Source organism: Ursus arctos, unplaced genomic scaffold (genome assembly GCF_023065955.2).
Source record: "Ursus arctos isolate Adak ecotype North America unplaced genomic scaffold, UrsArc2.0 scaffold_28, whole genome shotgun sequence".
Taxonomy (NCBI): Eukaryota; Metazoa; Chordata; class Mammalia; order Carnivora; family Ursidae; genus Ursus; species Ursus arctos.
The window spans coordinates 201563-221118 of record NW_026622963.1 but is presented as its reverse complement, the minus strand read 5'-3'; the positions used below and the strand labels follow the sequence as shown (position 1 = coordinate 221118).

At 52.3% G+C, this 19556-nt stretch overlaps 1 protein-coding gene and 1 long non-coding RNA gene across 7 annotated transcripts in view; one reads left to right on the top strand and one right to left on the bottom strand.

Moving 5' to 3' along the window:
- Positions 1-8007, bottom strand: part of LOC130541932 (uncharacterized) — a 49921-nt gene extending 41914 nt beyond the window's left edge. The window contains exon 1 of the long non-coding RNA XR_008956045.1: positions 6981-8007. This is a non-coding gene — a long non-coding RNA (uncharacterized LOC130541932). The remainder of the gene's footprint in view (positions 1-6980) is intronic.
- Positions 7096-19556, top strand: part of CA12 (carbonic anhydrase 12) — a 54493-nt gene continuing 42032 nt past the window's right edge. For 2 of the 6 annotated variants that reach the window (XM_057303620.1, XM_057303623.1), the window contains exons 1-2: positions 7098-7287; positions 12442-12462. In XM_057303620.1, coding sequence (XP_057159603.1) covers positions 7206-7287; positions 12442-12462 — 103 coding nt within the window. In that variant the 5' untranslated portion in view covers positions 7098-7205. Of the gene's footprint in view, positions 7288-12441; positions 12463-19556 lie in introns of all 6 variants that reach the window. The other 4 variants (XM_057303622.1, XM_057303619.1, XM_057303618.1 and 1 more) reach the window with 3 other exon arrangements.

The following is a 19556-nucleotide window of genomic DNA, read 5'->3' as shown; positions in this document are numbered from 1 at the left end:
CGGCTCTAAGTTAGCACCGTTCGTTCCGTAACTTTTCTCTGCCTCCTTCCCCATCTCCCTTCTGCGGGCAGTTAGTTATAGACCTATTATGACGGCATTTCTTTTATTCGCCATCTCTGAATTGATTTCTTTCCTTTGAATGGTGTTGACATGGTGTTTCTCTCAGAGGTGTAATGACCGTCGGGATCCTTGTTATCACAGATCAGATGCCTTCACTAAAAAGAAACAACTCTACAGTTGCAAGCGTCGGTACACTTTGTAATCAGGGCGTATGGAGTCCCCCTAAATGTCTCAAAAGAATTTTACAAATTCTCACTGGAATTAAATGGCACAGTCTCTGTTATAAAAATGGAATGAGTGCAGTATCTGAGGTATTTCCCTTTCCTGTCCCCCACCCCCCCAGGGGAAACAGAATTTGAAGAAAGAGCCCAAGTTTCTGGGTTCTAATTTTCTAATTCTCCAAACGTCCTTTAAAGACTCTGTCTCTTGCCATCATTTCTACCCTGCACAAAATCCTCTTGAGTAGAGATAACACAGATATGTCGATTAAAAATAACTTTCGCAGGGGTGCCTGGGTGGCTCAGTCAGTTAAGTGTCTGACGCTTGGTTTCGGTGCAGGTCATGATCTCAGGGGTCAGGGGATCGAGCCCTGAGTCGGACTTCATGCTCAGCGAGGAGTCTGCTTGTCCCTCTCTCTCCCCCTCTGCCCCTCCCTCTGCTCTCTCTCTTTCTCAAATAAATACAAAAAATCTTTGGAAAAAACCCTAACTTTTGCATATCAGTGCTAAAAAAACTGAAGTGCAGATGTAAGGAATCTAGTTATAATTTACTCCACTGCAAGGTGAGCCTCAAACTCTTTTTTTTTCTCGCTCACCCATTTATCATAACAGGGTGTAACTCAGGAACAGATGGAAGAACAGCACAGGGGCGAGGTCTGTGGAAGGAGCTCGGAGCTTCCACGTCTCTCCAGGACCCCTGTCCGCACATCTCCACGTGCTCACCAACCCACAAGCTCTCCGAACCCTGTCCTTTCGGTTTTTTTATAGAGGCTTCATTACGTGGGCATGATTGACGAAATCACTGGCGATTCGTGACTGACCTAACCTCCAGCCCTTCTCCTCTCCCCTGAGCCCCAAACTCTAAATTTCAAGGACGGGGAATGGGGCGGGCATAAAGAAGTTCCCTCCTTCGGTAAGACTTCTCTACTCTGTGAGCTCCCCACGCCTCCTCTCCTCAGGGAAGCATTCCAGTCCACAGTCTGTACTGTCCTGGGTGAGAGAACTACAAAGCCTTGGCCGCCTATCTGCTCTCCTGGCCACTGGGCACACCTGAGCCCTTTTTCGGGGCTTGAGAGGGACCTGGATCCTTGCCAGGGCTGGCCTCTGGCCACAGAAGCAACTCGACTTGAAGGGTCTGTAAGGAAGCTCCCTGGCCCCCACCTGTCCATGCCACGAAACCAGCCATGTTAACTGTACCAGGGTCCCTGCCTACTGAGCTCTCTGTCGGGCACTGGGGCCGAAAGAAGGTGGGAGTCGCTTGCCAGTTTTCTTCGAAAGGAACAGAAATGAGGGATCAGGTTATCGATTTCTGCAATTGTACAGAACCAGAGCACCCAAGCAAGGGGAAATTACCAGCTTATTCTAACAGCACGTGGTACCTCTGAGCTCAGGAATACCTCCCAGCTCCAAGATTCTAGTGATCAGGCATTCCCTGTGATAGAGTAATTCAGAGTCTTCTTAATTAAGAGGCATCGTTGCTTCAGTAGGAAGACTAGTTTGTTGGGACAGAAGCGACATTCTTTGAGAAGCCTATGTGTAGAATTAGGAGAAAGAGATGTCTGGAAATCATCATTCATTCTTCTCTTAGGGCTCATGAAAGTTGGTGTGGTTGCCCAAAGGAGGGAAGTTGGTGGAGTCGCCTAAACTAGGAACTGTGAGTGTAACAGTCCCCCTTCAGCCATTCAAGGCCTTTGTACAGCAGAGAACTACCATTAATATGGTGCTCATTATATGCCCCTGGGCTAAGTTCTTTACCGGCCTTGCTTACTATATTTATTTCTCCCTATTGCTCTTTGGGGGTATACTTACTCTATGGCCCTCGTCTCTTTAAAAAGGAAAATAGGAAATTGAAACTCAGAGAGGTTAAGTGACTTGCCCAATTTCCCATGAGCAGTGAGCGGTGGAGCTGACTTTCAAAACCCAGGTTCATGAGATGCCAAACTCTTTCTCCCGTGTCACTGGGCCTTCCTAACCCCCGGCGGAAGTTGTCAGGATTGATATTAGGATGAGTCACTTGAGGTTGGCACCGTGTGCTTGCTGGGATGTGCTCTAGGACCGTCCTTTGGTTTGAAAGACGGGGGTGAGAGAGGGCAGTGCTTCACACTGAGAACAAGAACAGGATCCGGACCAAACCCCTGCGCTAGAGAAGAGTGGATCCAACCGGCAGGGGTGAAAGGAGACGGGTGTGAGAAAACTTCCGTTACCGCCGTCTGACTGTATCTCTTACAGGCTCTTGTCAGCTGACCATGGTTTTCAGAATAGTTTACCTGGAAAGAGGAAACATGTTGCACCGATGTTCGTTTTCACTTAACATGCTAACTTAACTTAGTCCCTGTGCATAGAATTTTAAATTATCGTCATTTTTTTATTAATCATGAAGAGGGCTTTATAAAAATGCTGACGATGAGCCACGATTCCCCACCCGACAGAAGCCATCGCTACAGGCGTCAGTGGACAAGTAGGTGGACCTGAATCAAGAGTTGCCATGGTAACTGGTGGCAGGGGCTGAATGAGAATTTACGGTCCCTTGCTGGAATCCGGTGCCAAGGCTGAGGTCAACCTTTGTTTCGAGCCCTCTCTCTTAGGAATAGCTTGTGCATGTCAGGTACTTTTAATTGGTTTTCCAAAGCATTTCCACATCTACGGTCTCATCCCACACTCACAACACAGGGTGGGATTAGACACTCTTATTTCGGCTTAACGGATCCAAAAGCCGAGGCCGATGCTGGCCAGGAGATGTGCCACAGGCCTGGAACTTGTTCCTGGCAGAGCCAGGAGTGCAGCATCCTTCCTGCAGGCCACTCTGCCCTGCAGCGGATCCTGCCAGAAAGCGAGCAGGGTGGCGGTGGCCAGGGTTCACACAGAGGCCGTGACTCCAGGCCACGGCTTCACAGGTGAAGGAGCGAAAGTGGATAAAGCTACAGAAGGGACTGTATTTTCTGAGACCTGGACACTTCTCCTAGGATCAAAGCGTCCATGCGAGACCTCAATCACCACCCTTGGCTTTTTCCTTCCTTCTTCCTTTCCTTTCTCCTCTCCTTCCCTCCCTTTCCTTCCTCCCTTCTTTCCTTCTCTCTTCTCCCTCTCTCTCCGCTTTCCTCCATACCCCCTTTCCTTGGTCAAAGCAGAGCACGCTGATACAACAAGGGACTACACAGCCGGACTCATATTCCCACCGGCTGGAGAACCGCGTCGAGTCAGAGCTCTGTGGTCTCAGGCTCCCGGTCGCACATTTTGGCGGGTGAGCTCTGCATTGACCAGAGGGCAGAGGCTCCCAGTCACCCCGTGGGGACTGGGAGGAGGACACAGCTGTGTCCCATGCTGAGCACGACCTCGGTGCCAGACCAGAATAGGCACACTGTGACCCTCATCAACAAACAAATGATCACGACATCTAGAAAACTGGAGAATCTTCATCTCAGCAGGATCCAGAAGTAGAAAATCCCCATCTAAGTTATGTGCTAGGATAGCTGCGGAAAGAGCCTTCGTGGCCGTGGAGACAGGGAATCACCTGGTTGAGGCTTCAGTCTCTGCCACTCAAAAGCCTCCCTCGAGGAAAGGACTTAACCTTTCCAAGCCTCAGCTCCCTCATCTGTAAAATGGCAAACTTAACACCCTCCCCATAGATTGCTGTGTAAGGATGAAGTGCCGTGCACTGCGTCAGGCAAACAGTAGGTAGTCAATAAATGCTAGTTCTCTTCCTACCAGTCCTTTCTTTGGCCCCATAAAAAGGTGCATTCCCAACTGAGTGACACTACTGGAGGGCTAACTCTTACCTTGAGAAATCAAAGTCTCTATACCGGCACCATTCGCTGACAGGCCACTGACTCGCTTGTGTATGAGCAAATGGGGCCAACTTTGAGGAAGAGCCCGCGGTATTAGCTGTGCATTTCGAAGGCTTTATGAAGTCACAGAATCTAATTCTTACATGGGGATGTCTCCTCTCACTGCCCCAGGACAGACTGGATGCCTCCTGGTTATATATCAACCTTACTCCACACTTATTCCAATCTGAATTATGCAGCTGTTCATGAGACCGTTTTGTATCTACACACTCTCCGAGAGCAAGGACGAAGACTAGCACAGTGCCTGGCACACAGAGGGTGAATGAATGAACAGAAAATTTTCCACTCGCCTTACCTCATCCCAGCCAGATCTCAATTCTGTTAGTGACCCAGGGGCCGGGATGACAACCTGCACTTTACAGATGAGGAACCTGAAATGTCGAGAGGCTGTGCCGCTGTCGAGGCCATTCAGTAGGTAGCGGTGAGGCAGGCACTTGGGCCCGGACCTCCAGACACCAAATCTGAGGCTCCTTTCCTCCACACTCCTCTACCTTTTGACTCCTCAGCCTCGCCCTCTTGTCAATTCCGATGGTGACACCGTACAGGAGCTCCTCTCCCTGGAGCCTTCTGTCTGGGCATGTCATTTGGTGGCCAGTTGCCACATTTTGAGTGCTGAAGGTCCCTTTTCCACCTTAACCCATGGAGCAATGGCTTAGTTATTGGCCGATGAGCGACCCATCTGATGATGGCAAAGCGAGCCCAGACGTGTCCAGTTATGCAGGCCTCAGGGAGCCTCTGGCAGGGAGGATTCCCAGAGTTGGGAACTTAAGCTGGTTAGGTTTGTGCTGTTTGGGGGGGGCTAGGGGGTGCTTGACGTCCGGCTTCAGTACTTTAGAAGGTGGGTCATGCCATCCATTCCTGTTTGCTTTCCCACCCTTTTAATCCTCCAGAATGTTTTGGAAGAAAAAATCACTCAAAGCACTTAGGGAAATTGAATCTCAGTTTATATCCTCAATTCTCTTTTAATTGCTATCCTTTCTTTACTAATTAACCACATCTCTGATCCATACAAGCAGTAAACATCCCAACCCTCTCCTTTCTCTCCATCAAACCCAGTTCACAGTCTTGCCTTACTGTTCTATTAAATCCATCCCCTTTTTTTTTTAACACCCCCCATCTCTGGGGATCCTTGAAGAACACTTAGAGATGCATGCTCCAGGACAAACTGAACTTAATGTTTAGCCACACATAACGCGAAAACACCTGAACTGAGAGCGACCAGATGTGTGTGCATGGCCCGGTTCCCTGTAACTAGTCGTGAGTTACGGGGTGAGTGATTTCATCTGCACGGGTTCAGTATGTGCTCTTCTGAAGCCGCGGTTGCTCTTCCCTACCCCTTGTGTCCTTCAAGTACATTTCATCTTCTAAAGTCCTTGATGACAAATCAGAGACAGGAATGTCTTAAGAGCCGCAAGTGAACTGCTCACTCACTGCTCTGGAACTTATTCAAGGTTCTTTATCAAGATCTGCAGGCAGAAAAGGTCATCCTTAAGCCTGCTGTGGTCTGGAAGTGCTGGTAACAAGATTGTCTTTGTAACTATTTCCTTAAAAAGACTCCGGAACTCTTTATTAATGCAAACAATCGCTCAGTTGATAGAGACGGAACAGTAACACCCCTTTTAATGTGGGTGGTATGTGTTTCCTGGGGACTCTCAGCACAGAAGCTGCTCTATCCCTCCCAAACCTGCTTGGACAAGTGGTTTCCCTGCTCGCTGAGGCCAGCCTGAGACTTCACATAGGCTGAGAGTCAGCACAGACCCGAGAGATGTGGGGCTGGTCAGGCTGCCGTGGCCAAGAGAATAGGGCAGGACGGGCCAAGTCGCAAAATCAGGGGTCACGTACCAGGGCTGGGTGGGTGCCCTTCATCAGACCATGTGGTCTAAGCAATGTCTGTAGGTGGCAAGGAGCCAAGAGAATAGGCAAGGTCATAGAGCAGGAAGGAAACTGAGCCCAGGATGGGGAGCAGAGCAGACCCTGGGAGGCCCAGGGAAGCCAGAAGCACAAATGACCAGGACAGTGGGAACGGCAAGGGGTAGTAACAGCAGGAGGAAGATTTACCAAGTATTGGAGGCAGCAGGTTAATAAAACCTTTGGCTTGACAAGTGAACATGAACTAAATACAAAGCGGGATCAGAGCCACACGTATGTGACTCGATGTATGCATACATGTACTTAAACGAACACACGTGTGTGAAAAGTGGGCAGAAATGAGCAACAGGTGATGATAATATGCACTGGAAGTGGAACCCAGACCACAATGCAAAACACCCAGGACAGTGCCTGACATATAGTGGGTACTCAATAAATCAGTCTTTTTCTTCCACTGCTAACCCACAGAAGGGCTAATCCCCCCCCCCCCCCCAGCTTCCTAGAGAACGGATTGATGCTGTGAAGGAGCTTACATGTTACTAGGGGAAGTCTAATTGCCTCGGAAGGCTGTTCACCATGTACCCCGCTGTGCTATTTACCTGTACTAAATTGATTTCTTTGCGTCCAAATGAAAAAGCAAGACCTTATCAGGCTGCACTGTACAATCCGCAGAAATTCTGGGTTGGAACGCAGCCTCTCTGCTCTCCTTGCCAGCCCCTAACGTGTGCCTTGTCCTCGCAGGCACAGGACTGGACAGGGGCCCTGGCGGGGCACTTATCCATACGGTATTATATTTAGGGGGCTTCTCAGTAAGGGTAGCTGCAGCCCAAGGCAAGGGACCACTGGAGTCAGTCCCTAGACTCGCCCTTCCCGGTGAGGTGGAGGCGGGCGGCTCTCCCCCACCCCTGCCCGCGGCGCCACGGAGAGGCCGGGGTTCCCAGGTGAGCGCTGCCCCGCGGAGCGCGGCTCAAGTCGGGCTACAACTCACCTCGCACCCGGGGCGCCAGACCTCCCGTGGGCAGGGCGTTCTCCCTCGCGCACGATGACATCATGTGTTTGGGGCTGAGTCGCTCCATAAAAGAGGCCCGCGCCGCGCCGGGCGCCCAAAGAGCAGGCGCGCTCGCACGGCCCGGCTGCGCGCACGCGGTCCCCAGCGCCGGAGCAGAGGCAGCGGGAGCCCCGGCGGCGCGCCCGCGCCCGCACCCGCCGCGCGATGCCCCGCAGCCTGCACGCCGCCGCAGTCCTCCTGCTCCTCTGCTTAAAGGAACAGCCGGCCCGCCCAGCCCCGCTCAACGGTAACGTGTCTGCCTCCTCTTCCCTCGGTCCTGAGCGCGCAGGCACACCTGGCCGGAGGACTGCCTGCGGGGCTCGCTAAGGCTAAAGCAAAATCATTTCGGGGGAGCATACTCTCCGATGGCGTAGTTTTAGACAATTTGGAAAACGCGTTTTGGAAAATTCGTTTTCCTTTGGCATGCACGACCTGTTGCGGTGGTGGGGAAGCACGTGGTCTTCGGACTGTCCCCAGCTCTGGAGGGGTGGCTCGGGACTTGCTGAAGGGGAGGAGAAAGAGCAGCGGGACTTAAAATGCTGTGCCCCATCCACGTGCGGACGGGCGAGGAGCGAATGGGGCATGGGAGCCGCGTGGTTAGCAGGAAGGGTCTGCGGTGCCCCAGCGGCAGCTCCTTCCCACAGCGGTGGGTGGTTTTCTTTGGAGGAGAGGCTCTTTACCATTAAGTTTTACCTCCAAGTCAAAGGGATGATGCATCCCATTCTTAATCACTGTTTTTCTCCAGAAGGGCTCTACTATCTTGAACGTGAGTGTGTGCGCACTCAGAAGAGCACACACGCCTCGCTTCTGAGTGTAATTAGGGCTCTTAACCCCGAAAGGCTGGAGGCTGAGGGTGCCCAACGGGAGGGCAGGAGGAGGCTGGGAACCTGGACTGGAGGCCCCCCCCGTCAGGGCAGTGAGTTTGGTTGCACAGCCAAGGTCAAGGTTAGTTAATCCTTAGGAGCAACAAGACCAACAAGACCGTGCCAAGTTTTTGCCTGCCTCTCCAACTGCTGGGTGAGCACTTTTCTGGGGGTAGATAGTGACTTGGGTGGAAACTTCCCGGGTAAAATGATGGTAGCTCCTGCCCTTGACAGAGTTCGTTCCAAGTTGTAGGGACTATCCTCTGACCGAGGTTAGGCTGACACAGTCGCAGGAGGGCTGAAAGTGGCTATGATGGCTGGAAAAGGGTCCTCCGTGCTAGACAGTGGTGTGGGGATTGACCCTGCTCTGTAGCGTGAAAGCGCAGAGCCGCCTTCTCTGCTGGAGGTCCCTGTGTCCATGGGGCAGGGCAGGGGGGAGGTGGGGGAGCTGGCCTGTCACAGCATCGGCATTACTCTTAATTCAACTCAAATTCACTGGCTGGCAAGATATGCTTGATGTCATTGCCCTTGTCTGGTCCAGAAGAAATAGAAGGTTGGGGGGCGCCTGGGTGGCTCAGGCCGGTAAGCGCCGGACTCTCGATCTCAGCTCAGGTCTTGATCTCAGGGTCGTGAGTTCAAGCCCCACATTGGGCTCCATGCTGGGTGTGGGGCCTACTCTCAAAAAAAAAAAAAAAAAAAAGGTTGGTGGGAGAAAGGGTTTATATAAAAGTGGAAATTACTTTTTAAAACTGCACTCTTTGGCATGTATTCCACTTTTAAGAAAGCTGCACTGGGACCTGAAGTTTTGCTGGAAATCTCCCTTGTAGTTCCAAGGAAAGAAACAGCCATTGGCTGTTTCCAGAAAACCTGTTACTCCCCTCACCCTGGGGCCGCTCCTCCTCCCTTCCCTCACTCCCCCTGCCATCCCTGCCCTCCCCCTCCCTCTCTACCTCCCTCTCCTCCTTGCCTCTGCCTCTGCCCCTGCCCTTCCTCCTTCCTTTCCCACCTCCTTTGCCTTCCCTCCCGCCCCCATTCTCCAAGTTGGAGTGGGGGAGCTTGCAGTCAAAAAGCCACTTTTACCCCACACTGAGTAGCCAGCCTGCCTACCCCTAGAGTCTAAGAACACAGTTTTTATTATTATTCCTCGTGCAGGTTTCTTTGCTGTTTAACTGCCTCAGGGGACAACGTCAAAGCGAAAGTCACCGCGATGTAGAGTGTCAGTATTATCCCAAGGTGGGGAGTGGAGGAGGGTTAAGCTAGGTAATGAGGTCAAAGTGTGGTCTGCCCTCCGCGCAGAGAATTTACACTCCCAGCATTCGGCACTGGTGAATGTTGGGGAAAATGCCTGGAGTGGGGAAGGGGAAAGCATAAGAAGGTGAGGTCATGTGTCTTCTGGAGAAAACCTCGGAATGCTTAGTTGCTGTGGGGGAAATCATTTTAATGATTTCTGCAGTGCCTGCTGTGCCTGAACACGATACGGAGAGCTGGGCAGTCTCTGGCTGCCCCAGCGACAGTTACTCAGAGAAGGTTCTAACCCAGACCAGGAAGCAGGCAGCGCCCTGAACCCCTGGCCGGGATCCTCGTCAGTCCCACTTCCTCCGTGAGCACTCAGGACGTTCTCCCTGCCTGGTACAGAGTAGACCTGCAGTTTCCAACAGGCATTGAGCTGGACCTCCCAGGTCTCCCACACAGAAGAGGGAAAGTGTCCCTCCTGGAAAAGCCTGCTCCCTCAGGAAGCCTCCCAGCTGTTGCCGCAGGGGCTTGGGCCTGGCCTCCCGCCTGTGCGTGGTCAGGAGGCCTGCCCCTAAACAGGAGGCGGGGAACCATGAGGCGCCACTTCCAAATAAAACAAACACACTCACACACGTCCCTTAGAAAGTCTTGTCAGGTCAGTTCTGAGCTGAAGAGGGACCGGGCTGGGCCCTGACCTTCATTTGATGACCACCCCCAACATTCAGACCACCCTCCCCTTCCTTTTACAGGGCTGCTGCTCTCCAGGCTCCAGCTCCCGAGTCCTCCCAGACACCGTCCTTTATACCCAAAGCACCAGGGCTTGAGGACCAGGCAGGCTTGCTCGGAGAGAGGAAGGCAGGAAAGTTTACTCTGGATGCTGCTGCTTTTTAAGAACGCATGTCCGGTCCCGTATCCCCACTGGAGCTCTCAGTCCCGGATGTGCACACGGTGACACTGGTCCCCCAGCTTCCCGCAGTATTACCCAGACCCCTCATCTGAGGATGAACCACGACGACAGGGAACACCTCAGCTTAGCAAGCTTCGGGGGGAGAATTCGGAAGAGGTGACATGTTAAAGGCCGTGCTTTGACTTGGGGGCAGGTGCAATTCAGCTCTTGGCCAAGGCAGGACTGCTCGGAGGCTGCAGCTGTTTCCCTGGCGGTTTCCATGATCACCAGAGTGGCCCGTCTCTCCAGGTTAGCCTCGAGGATGAGTCCCCCGATTACTTGTGAACGCCTGTGTCCTGGGCTTCCAAGTGCTATGCCCGGCTAAGTGGCAATGACCTGGTTTCTTCTATCTCTGAAATCCAGAACTGTATTTCAAAACCCCGAAGGGGTTCAGAAAAGAGGTTTGAGGTCCTCTGTTGCTTGGTTCCAAGGCAATGCCTTCTTTGTTCCTTTTCACCGTCATTTCAGGAAAAGGGCTGGCAGTTCATTCGGGGGTTAGACACAGGTTTGGTTCTGCATGTTTTCATCTAATTACTCATTCCGGGGAGGTTAATCTTGGGACTCTTAACTCCTATGGGGTCCATAGCAGGTTTTAGGGGTTCTGTGGACCTCTTGAAATTAATTGTACATGAAATTTTGTGTGTCCAAGTCTATGCGCATTTTTATGGGGAAGAGGTCTGTAAGTACTCATCGGATATTCTAAGGTGTCTGAAGGAGGTCTGAATAAGGATATTCAAGGAGCCCCCCCTGCTCCTTGCACTACCCTAAAGATTGCAAAGGAGACTCGAAGATTTCCCAAGTTTACCAGAGGTACTGGTAAACGTGGAGAGACGCTTCTGAGCAGCACTGACCCCCACTTCATCTCAGCGGGCTGTCATTTCCTTACATATAAAATGAGGTGATGGGCTGCAGACGGTCGACAGAGACCTCACTGCTTCTCTTCCAAGGAGGGAGGTCAGTAATGACGCCTCAACCCAAACAAATCATGGAGGAACCATACAGGCCTGATTTCCTGAGATGTGGAGATAGTACCCTCATTGCAAAAGGACTCAAAGTGCCCTAGGGACCAGGAGAATAGCGAGGGGGGTCAGGGGACTGATATTTTATTAAAAAGCCTTGTGGAACCATCTGACACTTGAAACCATGTACAAGTGTAACTGGATATGATTACCATTTTGAAAATTAAAAACAAAATTAATTAAAAGCACTGAGGCAAAGAAATGAACCAGAACAACAGAAAACTATGAGATTAAACTAGCTTTTCAAAAGCAGCAAAATCCTCTTCTCGCTTTTAAAAAACCACCATTGGCTTGAGTAGGAAATGCTCAGTTGTGGTTAAGGGTGCAGATTGCTGGTCAGTTAGGTTTTGCTGCAGATCAGTTCCCAGGAGAGAAAAGGGACGTGGGAGCCTTCCTTCTCTGACTGTACCCTGTGGGCCAAGCACTGTGGCAGCATCGAGAGAAGCTGGGAGAGGCACTTGGGATTTGAAGAGTCCCTCTCACTGGAGGTGTCCCCTGAGACACCCTGAGTCTCAGGGTCTCTGTGTCTTTCTGGAGGTGAAGAGGGAGGTGTCAGGCAGGGTACCAAGCATACAATTCTGCAACATTTTTAAAAAAAAATATGTTTGGATATAGAAACGGGGGACTTCTGTGTGTGAAGGGTGTGGAGTGGGAGGTGGGAGGTGACTTTCATGATATTTCTGGCAGAACTTCTCCTACCCATTCTCTCCACCCCTGGAATTCTAACTCAGCCGAGGGTGACAGCTTCCTCAAGAAAAACTTTCCTTTTGAGAGGAGTTTTTTCCTCTTTATGGACTGATGTGAATGGCTCTCTAGGGTGTGTTGCTCAGTGGGAAAAAGCGGGAGGCCTAACTCCGTTTCCAGTATGCTGACATTTGTGTGCAGAAACGGGGAGAAAGAATGTGATTACACATGTGTGTAGTCACACTGTGAAAATGTTCCCAGCGACTCAGAAAATTGGCTGGCTCTCTCCTGGAAGCAGGGAGATTGGGTGGGAGGAAGAGCTTTTACTGGGTACCCTTTTGGGTTTTGAGCCCTGTGAATTTTTTTTTTTTACGTATTCAGAAAATAAAATTTGGCTTCTCTAAGATCTGGGAGGCTTCTAATCAAGAAGCCCCCTCCCTCGCCCGCCAGCCCCTGCAACCACTCAGCGCCCGTGCCCCCCTCGGGCGCCCCGCGGCTCTGGGAAGCGGTTGATCGGACACAGACTCTGACAACGTCTGACATCCGGGCACCCGCCTCCCCTCCAGCCGCACCCGTTTCCAAATCACATCTGTAGCCTTTTCTCTCCCTTGCTCAAGCTCCGTTGTACTTACTTTGCTTTGTTTTGTTCTTTGCAGGATCCAAGTGGACCTATTTTGGTAAGTACAGATCTTAAATACTTTTTTCAAAAAGATTTATTTACTTTAGAGAGAGAGCGCGCGAGTGGGGGGGGGCAGAGTGAGTGAGAGAGAGAGAGAGAGAGAGAGACTCTCAAGCAGACTCCACCCTGAGCACGTGCCCGACACGGGGCCTGATCTCATGACCCTAAGATCAGGACTTGAGCCAAAATCAAGAGTCGGTCGCTTAACCGACTGTGCCCCCCAGGCTCCCCTTAAATACTTTTTGGAGGAGAGGCTGTATTAAATGAGAAAGCCGGAAGCGCCGTGTCTGTGAAGGTTATTGTGGGTGTTGAGAAGAGCGACTCCGGCATCCTTAAGAGAGTACAAAGGCTTCTCCAAAGAGCTGTTCCGCGCGGGTTGCGTGCCGTACTTTCTCCAAGCACAGGAGCCTGCTCTGTGCACTTAAACTGAATCGCAGCGTTCTGGTTTCCAGATCCGTGCAGGGATTTCTACCAGGCCTCCCAGGTGAGTGTGCCTTGGTTACCTCCAGACTGCAAGGGCCTTGGGGTGGGAAAGAGACCTTCTCCTCCGTAGGACATTTATTCTACAACAAAGCATAAAGGGCTCCTTTCTGGAAGTTTGGCTCAGGCCCCAGAATTTAAGCTGTCCGTGTGTCTAGAATTAACATCTTGTTGCCGTGTTTGTAAGCACGCAGAGTTCAGAAGTGGATGGTCTGTCGTTACTGGGAGAGGGATGCCGGCCTCGTGGTGAGGAGAGAGAGGGACATCAAGTATGCAGTGGGGTTTCCGGGAGATTGGGTCAAGAATGACATCAGCCGTCTCTGGCAGGCCTGCAGACAAGCAGCTTGACATCAGCTCGGCTGGTGGGGGAAATGAACTGGCAATGTGGTCATCAGCTGGAGTGGGAGCGGGAGGCTGAGTGCCGGGTCCACAGACAAGTGCGAGAATGCTAATAATGTCTTGTGAGGGACAGGCAGGAGCACTGGGCAAGATAGATTGTTCTGGAAAGAGGAGGCTGGAACTGGCCTTCCTGGCACGGGAGGAGGGGTGACAGGCAGAGGAGTTGATCACCACAGCGGTAGCAGAATCCAGAAAGGTCTGACTTAGATGTGCGAAAGCTAGCCTTTGGATGTTTGTTAGCCCGGCAGGCACAGAAAAGTCACTGAGCTAATTCACCAACCACCTACAGGGCAAGGTCTCCTTGGCTCCCGCGTTGCACGGCTCCATCATCACTAACGTCCCTTGTGTACTTACTGTGTGCAAGACATGCGGCTACGTGGGTGGGTGATTGGAAGGGGAGGCTGTGCTCTGTAGCTGGGAATAGTCACAGCTCACAATTCAAAGCTGAATAGAGAACGGCAGATAATGAATAAACGGTTCAGTGCTCTGATGGTTCTGAGGAAACAGAGTGCTAGGCCTGGATGGTCAAAGAAGGCTCCCTGGAGGGGGAGGGCTTTCACCTGACCTTGGAGGATGGAGAGGATTCAGTGGGGGTAGGAAGGAAGTGCTGTTGGCCAAGATGATGACGGCATCACATGAACGGAGGCAAGAAACAACAAGATGGTATTTGGTGGGGCAACATCTACAGAAAGAGTTCTAGGGGAGCGATTAACTCTAAGGTCAGAAAGAGAGGTTGGGTCGAACAGGGGAGACATGGGGGGCAGGCTGGACCCTTCCCGTTTTGTCCAGAGCTAGAGGGGCAAGGCAGGAAGTAATCTGTGTTTTAGAGTGAGTCATGTGGTGGGGGTGCTGGCAAGGGAAGGGTGGGGGATGGGGGCAGGAAGGTGTCCGACCTTTGCAGAATTCCTATATGATGCCTTCACATCCAGCTTGGGGATGGCAGTCAGAGGGAAGGAGAGGCAGGACATAAGACTGGACACAGGAAGACTCAGCGAAGTCTGGGCCTCGGGACTTCTCGGGAGGGAGGTCCGCTGTGTGGGCAGTGACAGGAGCAGTGCAGGAGTGTTCATTCCTGACCCCTAGCTCTGGCCGGCCCTCCCTCCCCCACGCCCCGCACCACCGGAGCAGCGCTCTGCGGGGGAAGCAGAGGGCAGAGTCTAATGGTGCGTGACATGCAGGGGCTGAGCGCAGACAAATCTGGCTTTTGGTGAGAGCAGTGAGTGCCCGTGCTGTGGGGTCAGCCCTCAGTGGGGGTCAGTGAAGGAGGACGGATGCAGGCTGGCAGCTGGCACTCGTGCTCAGAGGCACCCAGGCAAACAGAGGGCCTGGCATAGGTGCTGGGGGGATATAGTTTCCAAGCAGTGAGGGCTGCCCTGAATGAGGCAAGTCCAACCGCATGCCACGTGCTGGTGTTCCCAGGGTGCAGACCTCAGCGGCTTTGCACGTAGATGCTGCTGAGTCATCCTGATCCAGGGGCCTCCCACGGCCTGGAACACAGGCTGGGACTTCCAGAAGCACATGGAAAGAACACCCTATCCCCATCCCCCCTCCACAAAGTCACCAGGCTGATCTCCCGGATGGCCCGCCTGGAGACAGGAGGACCATCTGAAGGCCAAGCTGGGGCCTGCCCTGCCCCCATGCCCCCCTCCGGGGTGGCCGAAGCAGCAGCTGGCGTGTGCTGCGTTTAGAGCTGCTGAGCAGGCCCCCCCACATACGCACCGGAAATCAGTCCCGAATCAATCCTGCTGAGCCCCCGCAGCTATACCAACTCTGAACCGGGAGGCAGTGGCAAGTCAGGCTGCCCTGTGAGGGCATGATCAACTCCAGCTTGCTGAAGTGAATCTCTGCTGTTCGAAGTCAGGGTAGCAGGTGCCCTCGTGGGCTGGAGGGGACGGGAAGGGGGCGCAAGGGGGTGCTGGTCACATTGAGTTCCTTGGTGTGGGGCTGTGTGTAGACGGTGAGATGTCATCAAGCTGCTCCCTGATGGCGCACTGTTCCATGTGTGCATTATATTCAATAAAAGAGTTAACAAACTCCAGCTGGCTGGGAGAGTCATCCTTACCCTGGAAGTGTTTTTGGCCCTTCTCCACAAAAACCAAAAAAAAAAAAAAAAAAAAAAAAACCCAAAAAACAAAACCACCCTTAGTGTGTTCAAAACAACAGAGCAACCAAAAAGAATGACTGTGTTGGAACTAAGGACCTACAAGCATGTCATGTGAGCAGAGAGTGGCCCCGCGCTCCATCCCTGAGCACCCCAGACATTGCTTTGGTGCTCCCCAGATGTGAGCTCGCTCAGAAACAGATACCACTGTCTGCTAGAGATCTGGGGGGAATAAGATAAGTCTTCAAAGGCGATGGGATGTAAGCTCCTGGAGGGGTGGGCATCCCACCTCTCCTGGAATTCAGGGTCCTACAGGGCATCTGCTGGGCCAGCCCCACCATCCCGGTGCAGGGAACTCTGGGATGATGGGGGCTTGGCCTGGGGGTGCTGGAGAGCGGGCCACAGCCCCTCACAGGCCCCCCTGCCCAGCTTCTCTGCCATGGCTGGAAGGCCCTGGGCTCTGGCAGGACACCCTGGGACCCAGTCACTGCCCCTGTGTTCCTCACGCTGCCCTTTCTCCTTCATACCAGACCACAGATTGCCTGTCTTAAAGGATTTCCTTTGAGAATCAGGAAGGTATCCTCCACGGGGGCAAACCTCTCTAGGTTGTCCAGGGTCTCACCTCCACCCACCTTCTTTCCCAAATCCGCTGGAATATTAGGCTGCCACAAACTTTCCCTGGCATATGACGTCCTTCCCAAACCCTTCCCAAACTCTACGAACTAGACGCGAAACGTAGAGGGAAGCCAGGGGGAACTCTCTCTATTTTCTGTTCTGTAGTCAGGATAAAGGGGCCGTGTGGCCTCACCCTCAAAGGCCGTATGGGGAGCAGACCCAGAGCTCAAGGGCGAACTTCAGACAGCAGTGAGGGAGCAAGTGCGATTAACAGGCTGATTTAATTAAGATCGGGTCTTGTCTTTACCCAAGGTAGAGAGGCTCAGCCCACTCCAAACACCCCCATGACCTCCCCCCTCCCCACTCCAGCTGCCGTCCTGAGGATGAATGGGAAGGGGCACAAAGCACTCTGAGGAGAGAGGCAAGAAAAGGCCAGAACATGTTTTTCATACCAGGGAGCTGAATCCCTACCCCTGTGCGTTGGGGATTTCCCTTGGGGCCAGCAATCCAAGCCACTATCGTTTCTGCAATCTGGGCTGTAGTTCCAGTTACTTCTAATTGAAGTTGTGACATCCCGGGTCTGTTAGGATGTGGTGTGGTCCACCCACTCAGAATTATTTCTCATCTGAGTTGCAGAATTGAGGTTCGTGTGTTCTGGGGGGATCTGGGCCTGCATTTCAGTGTTCGCAGCTGGCCTTACCAGCTGGGTCAAACAATAGGGAAGCTAGGATTTGTTCCTAGAGGCACGTGTAGGGGCAGGGGAGTGGGGGGAGGCCGAAGTGGAGAGTGGGCACAGCCCAGAACCAGGCAGACCGCCATGAATATCTGTGAGGCCGCTTTCCAGCTGAATGGCCTTAGGAGAGTAACCTCTCCTCTCTGAACTTCAGTGTTTTCAGCACTGAAAGACGAGGTAAGAGCATCTACCTCCATGGTTCTTGTAAGGCGGGCCCTGGATCAGCAGCATCAGTGTGCCCTGGGACTTGGGACGCCCTTCCAGGACGCACAGAATCTACTAGAAGTGAAACACACGGCAGGAGGCTGGGAAGAAAAGGCCAGCCCCTTCACTCCTGTCCTGTAGCAGTCTCAAAGGCACCCTGTTTGACTTTGTTAGAAATGCAAATTCTCGGGCCCATCCCAGATCTACCTACAGATCAAAAACTCTGGGGGCGCCCCCCCCAATCTGTTTGCACAAGCCCACCCGGGGCTTCAAGTCTGGGAGGCACCGGCCTGCTTCAGGGAGGATTAAGTAAGATGATGTGGGGGAAGAGGCCGCTGGTGCCTGGCACAGAGCAAGCAGCTAATACAGCTAATCACCGTTTTCTTTCCCTCCACCTCCCCGGGTGGGATTACATTAGCTGACACGTGGGAAAACGCCTTGTAAGCTCTGTAGCACCAAGCAAATGTGAGCTGTGTTAGAAAGGGCCGGCTTCTTCATGCTTTGCTGAATTACCTGAGTTTTTAATAGCGAGGAGGTTACCGAACAAATAGGACATTTCCTCTATGAGAAGGAAAGGGATTAAGCAAGAAACACAGACTCCGCACAGGCCGGACTCTGCTTTCTAGCCGTGTCCTTCAGGCCAGGGTGCAGTCAGATCCCATCTCCCTGATGCTTTCCTGGCCTCTAGGGACCAGATACCTGGTTCTATAGCCACGGCCATGGCTATGGCCGACCCCCTTGGGAGCCTCAGGCTCATCCTTGATTTAGGGTGCCAGGGTGGAGGTCTGAACCTGGGAAGAAATCTGAGGCTGGGCTGTTAGGATTCAGAGCTAAGTAAGCCCAGCCCCAGGCAGGAACGCTCACCTGTCTGAGGCAGAGTCAAGCCTTGGGACAGCAGGGCTGACCAGAGCTAAAACTGGGTCCTGTCAGGGCCCTGTCAGGCCTCCGGCTGTGCTCAGATTTGCCCCTTCTGCTTCGTGCCCCAGGCCTCCAGGTGAGGGCAGAGCACAGCCAGCCAGGAGCTGGTGAAAGCCCTTGGCAGCCCGTCCTCAGCACGTAGAGAGATGAACCCTGGGGTCAACTAGCTCCAAAGGAAGATTGAAGCCGAAAGGGCTGACTTCAAAGCAGGAGTGTGAAGGAGGTTCCAGGCAGGGACTGGAAAGTCTGGTTTTCCATGAGCAAGAGACTGGATCAGAGATTGTTCCAGCAATCTGCTGGGAGGGAGCGAGGGCCCTCTTTCCTGCTCTGCCGCTGTCCTCCTGTGCAGCGGCCACCACAGGGGAAAGGGTGCAGGCACACTGTGGAGCCCAGAAGCACAGCCAGACTTCCGGGGGCCATGCGCCTGCCTTGGACAAAGACCATAATTCATTGATTCTCAGATACACATTTTTTTCCTACATTTTAGTGTCTCTGAAATAGGGATATATCATCAATGGTGTCTGGAAGCAATAGAAATAGGGTAGTTGTCCCACGAATGCTCACTGAGCAGCACCCCGTCACACGCCAAGAACACAAGGAGAGGAGCTGAAGTGATTAATTTCCACAATTAAACAGTGAAAGCAGTGGGAGCGAAGAAGTGTAGGACTGATGGCCTGTATGAACAGTGTCCAGCACAGCACAGAGCAATGATGGGGAACCATATTAGATTTTCAACTGTAGCTTTTTCCAATTTTCAGTTCATGTATACTTTTTGGTAGTGTTCCATAGTATTACAAGTATTTATAAACAAAGTAATTTAAGCACCCTCTCTGTGTGTGTGTGTATTTTAACAAAAGTATTTCTTTAAGGAGCGAGCAAGCTCCCCAATTCTTTGACAAGCATTGGATCTTATGCCAACCAGGAAGGAACAAATACAAGGACAGCACCTCCTTCGGTCTGTAAAGGGTGACTCAGAGCTGGTCTAGCTCTGCACGGTTTGTTTAGCTCATCTTAACTTATTAAACAACGTTGCAATCATTAACTTGTGACCCGATCACCTCTGTGACTTCTGGGTGAACTGGATGAGACCTGTCCGGCTCTCGTAAGGACACCTGCACAGTCAGGGCAAACTTGATGCAGCCCCCACCTCCTGGGACAGGTGGTCAGGAGGGACTCCTTGCTACGATGAAGTGAGATTTACTCAAAGCAGGCAGCGCTGACATCAGCCAGCGGTGCCCAGGGCCGTGGTACAGCAGCCCCTCCCTGCTGCTCAGTCTTCTGGGAAGTGCGCGTGTGGAGTGGAGGAGAGAGAAAAAGTGACTGAAGGTTGTGGAACAAAGATGTATTGTCGCAAGTCGAGGCAGTCACGCAAAGGACTGTGTTTGCCTTTTAGTTTTGGCCACCAGGAAGCCCGGGGGCAAATTGAGTAACTGTCTATTGTCCTACGACCTGCAAATCTAAAGAATCTTCCTCATATTGCCTTTCCAGTTTCTAGACTATTGTTCCTGCTCTTGAGCCAAAACGTTATAACAGATAGATTTCTGGAATTTTTAGCTAGAAGGGACCTCAGAGGAATGACACTCTATTTTTCCACCACTCTTTTATTCCACCCCTCCTCCACGGATACCATTGTTTCAAAGAT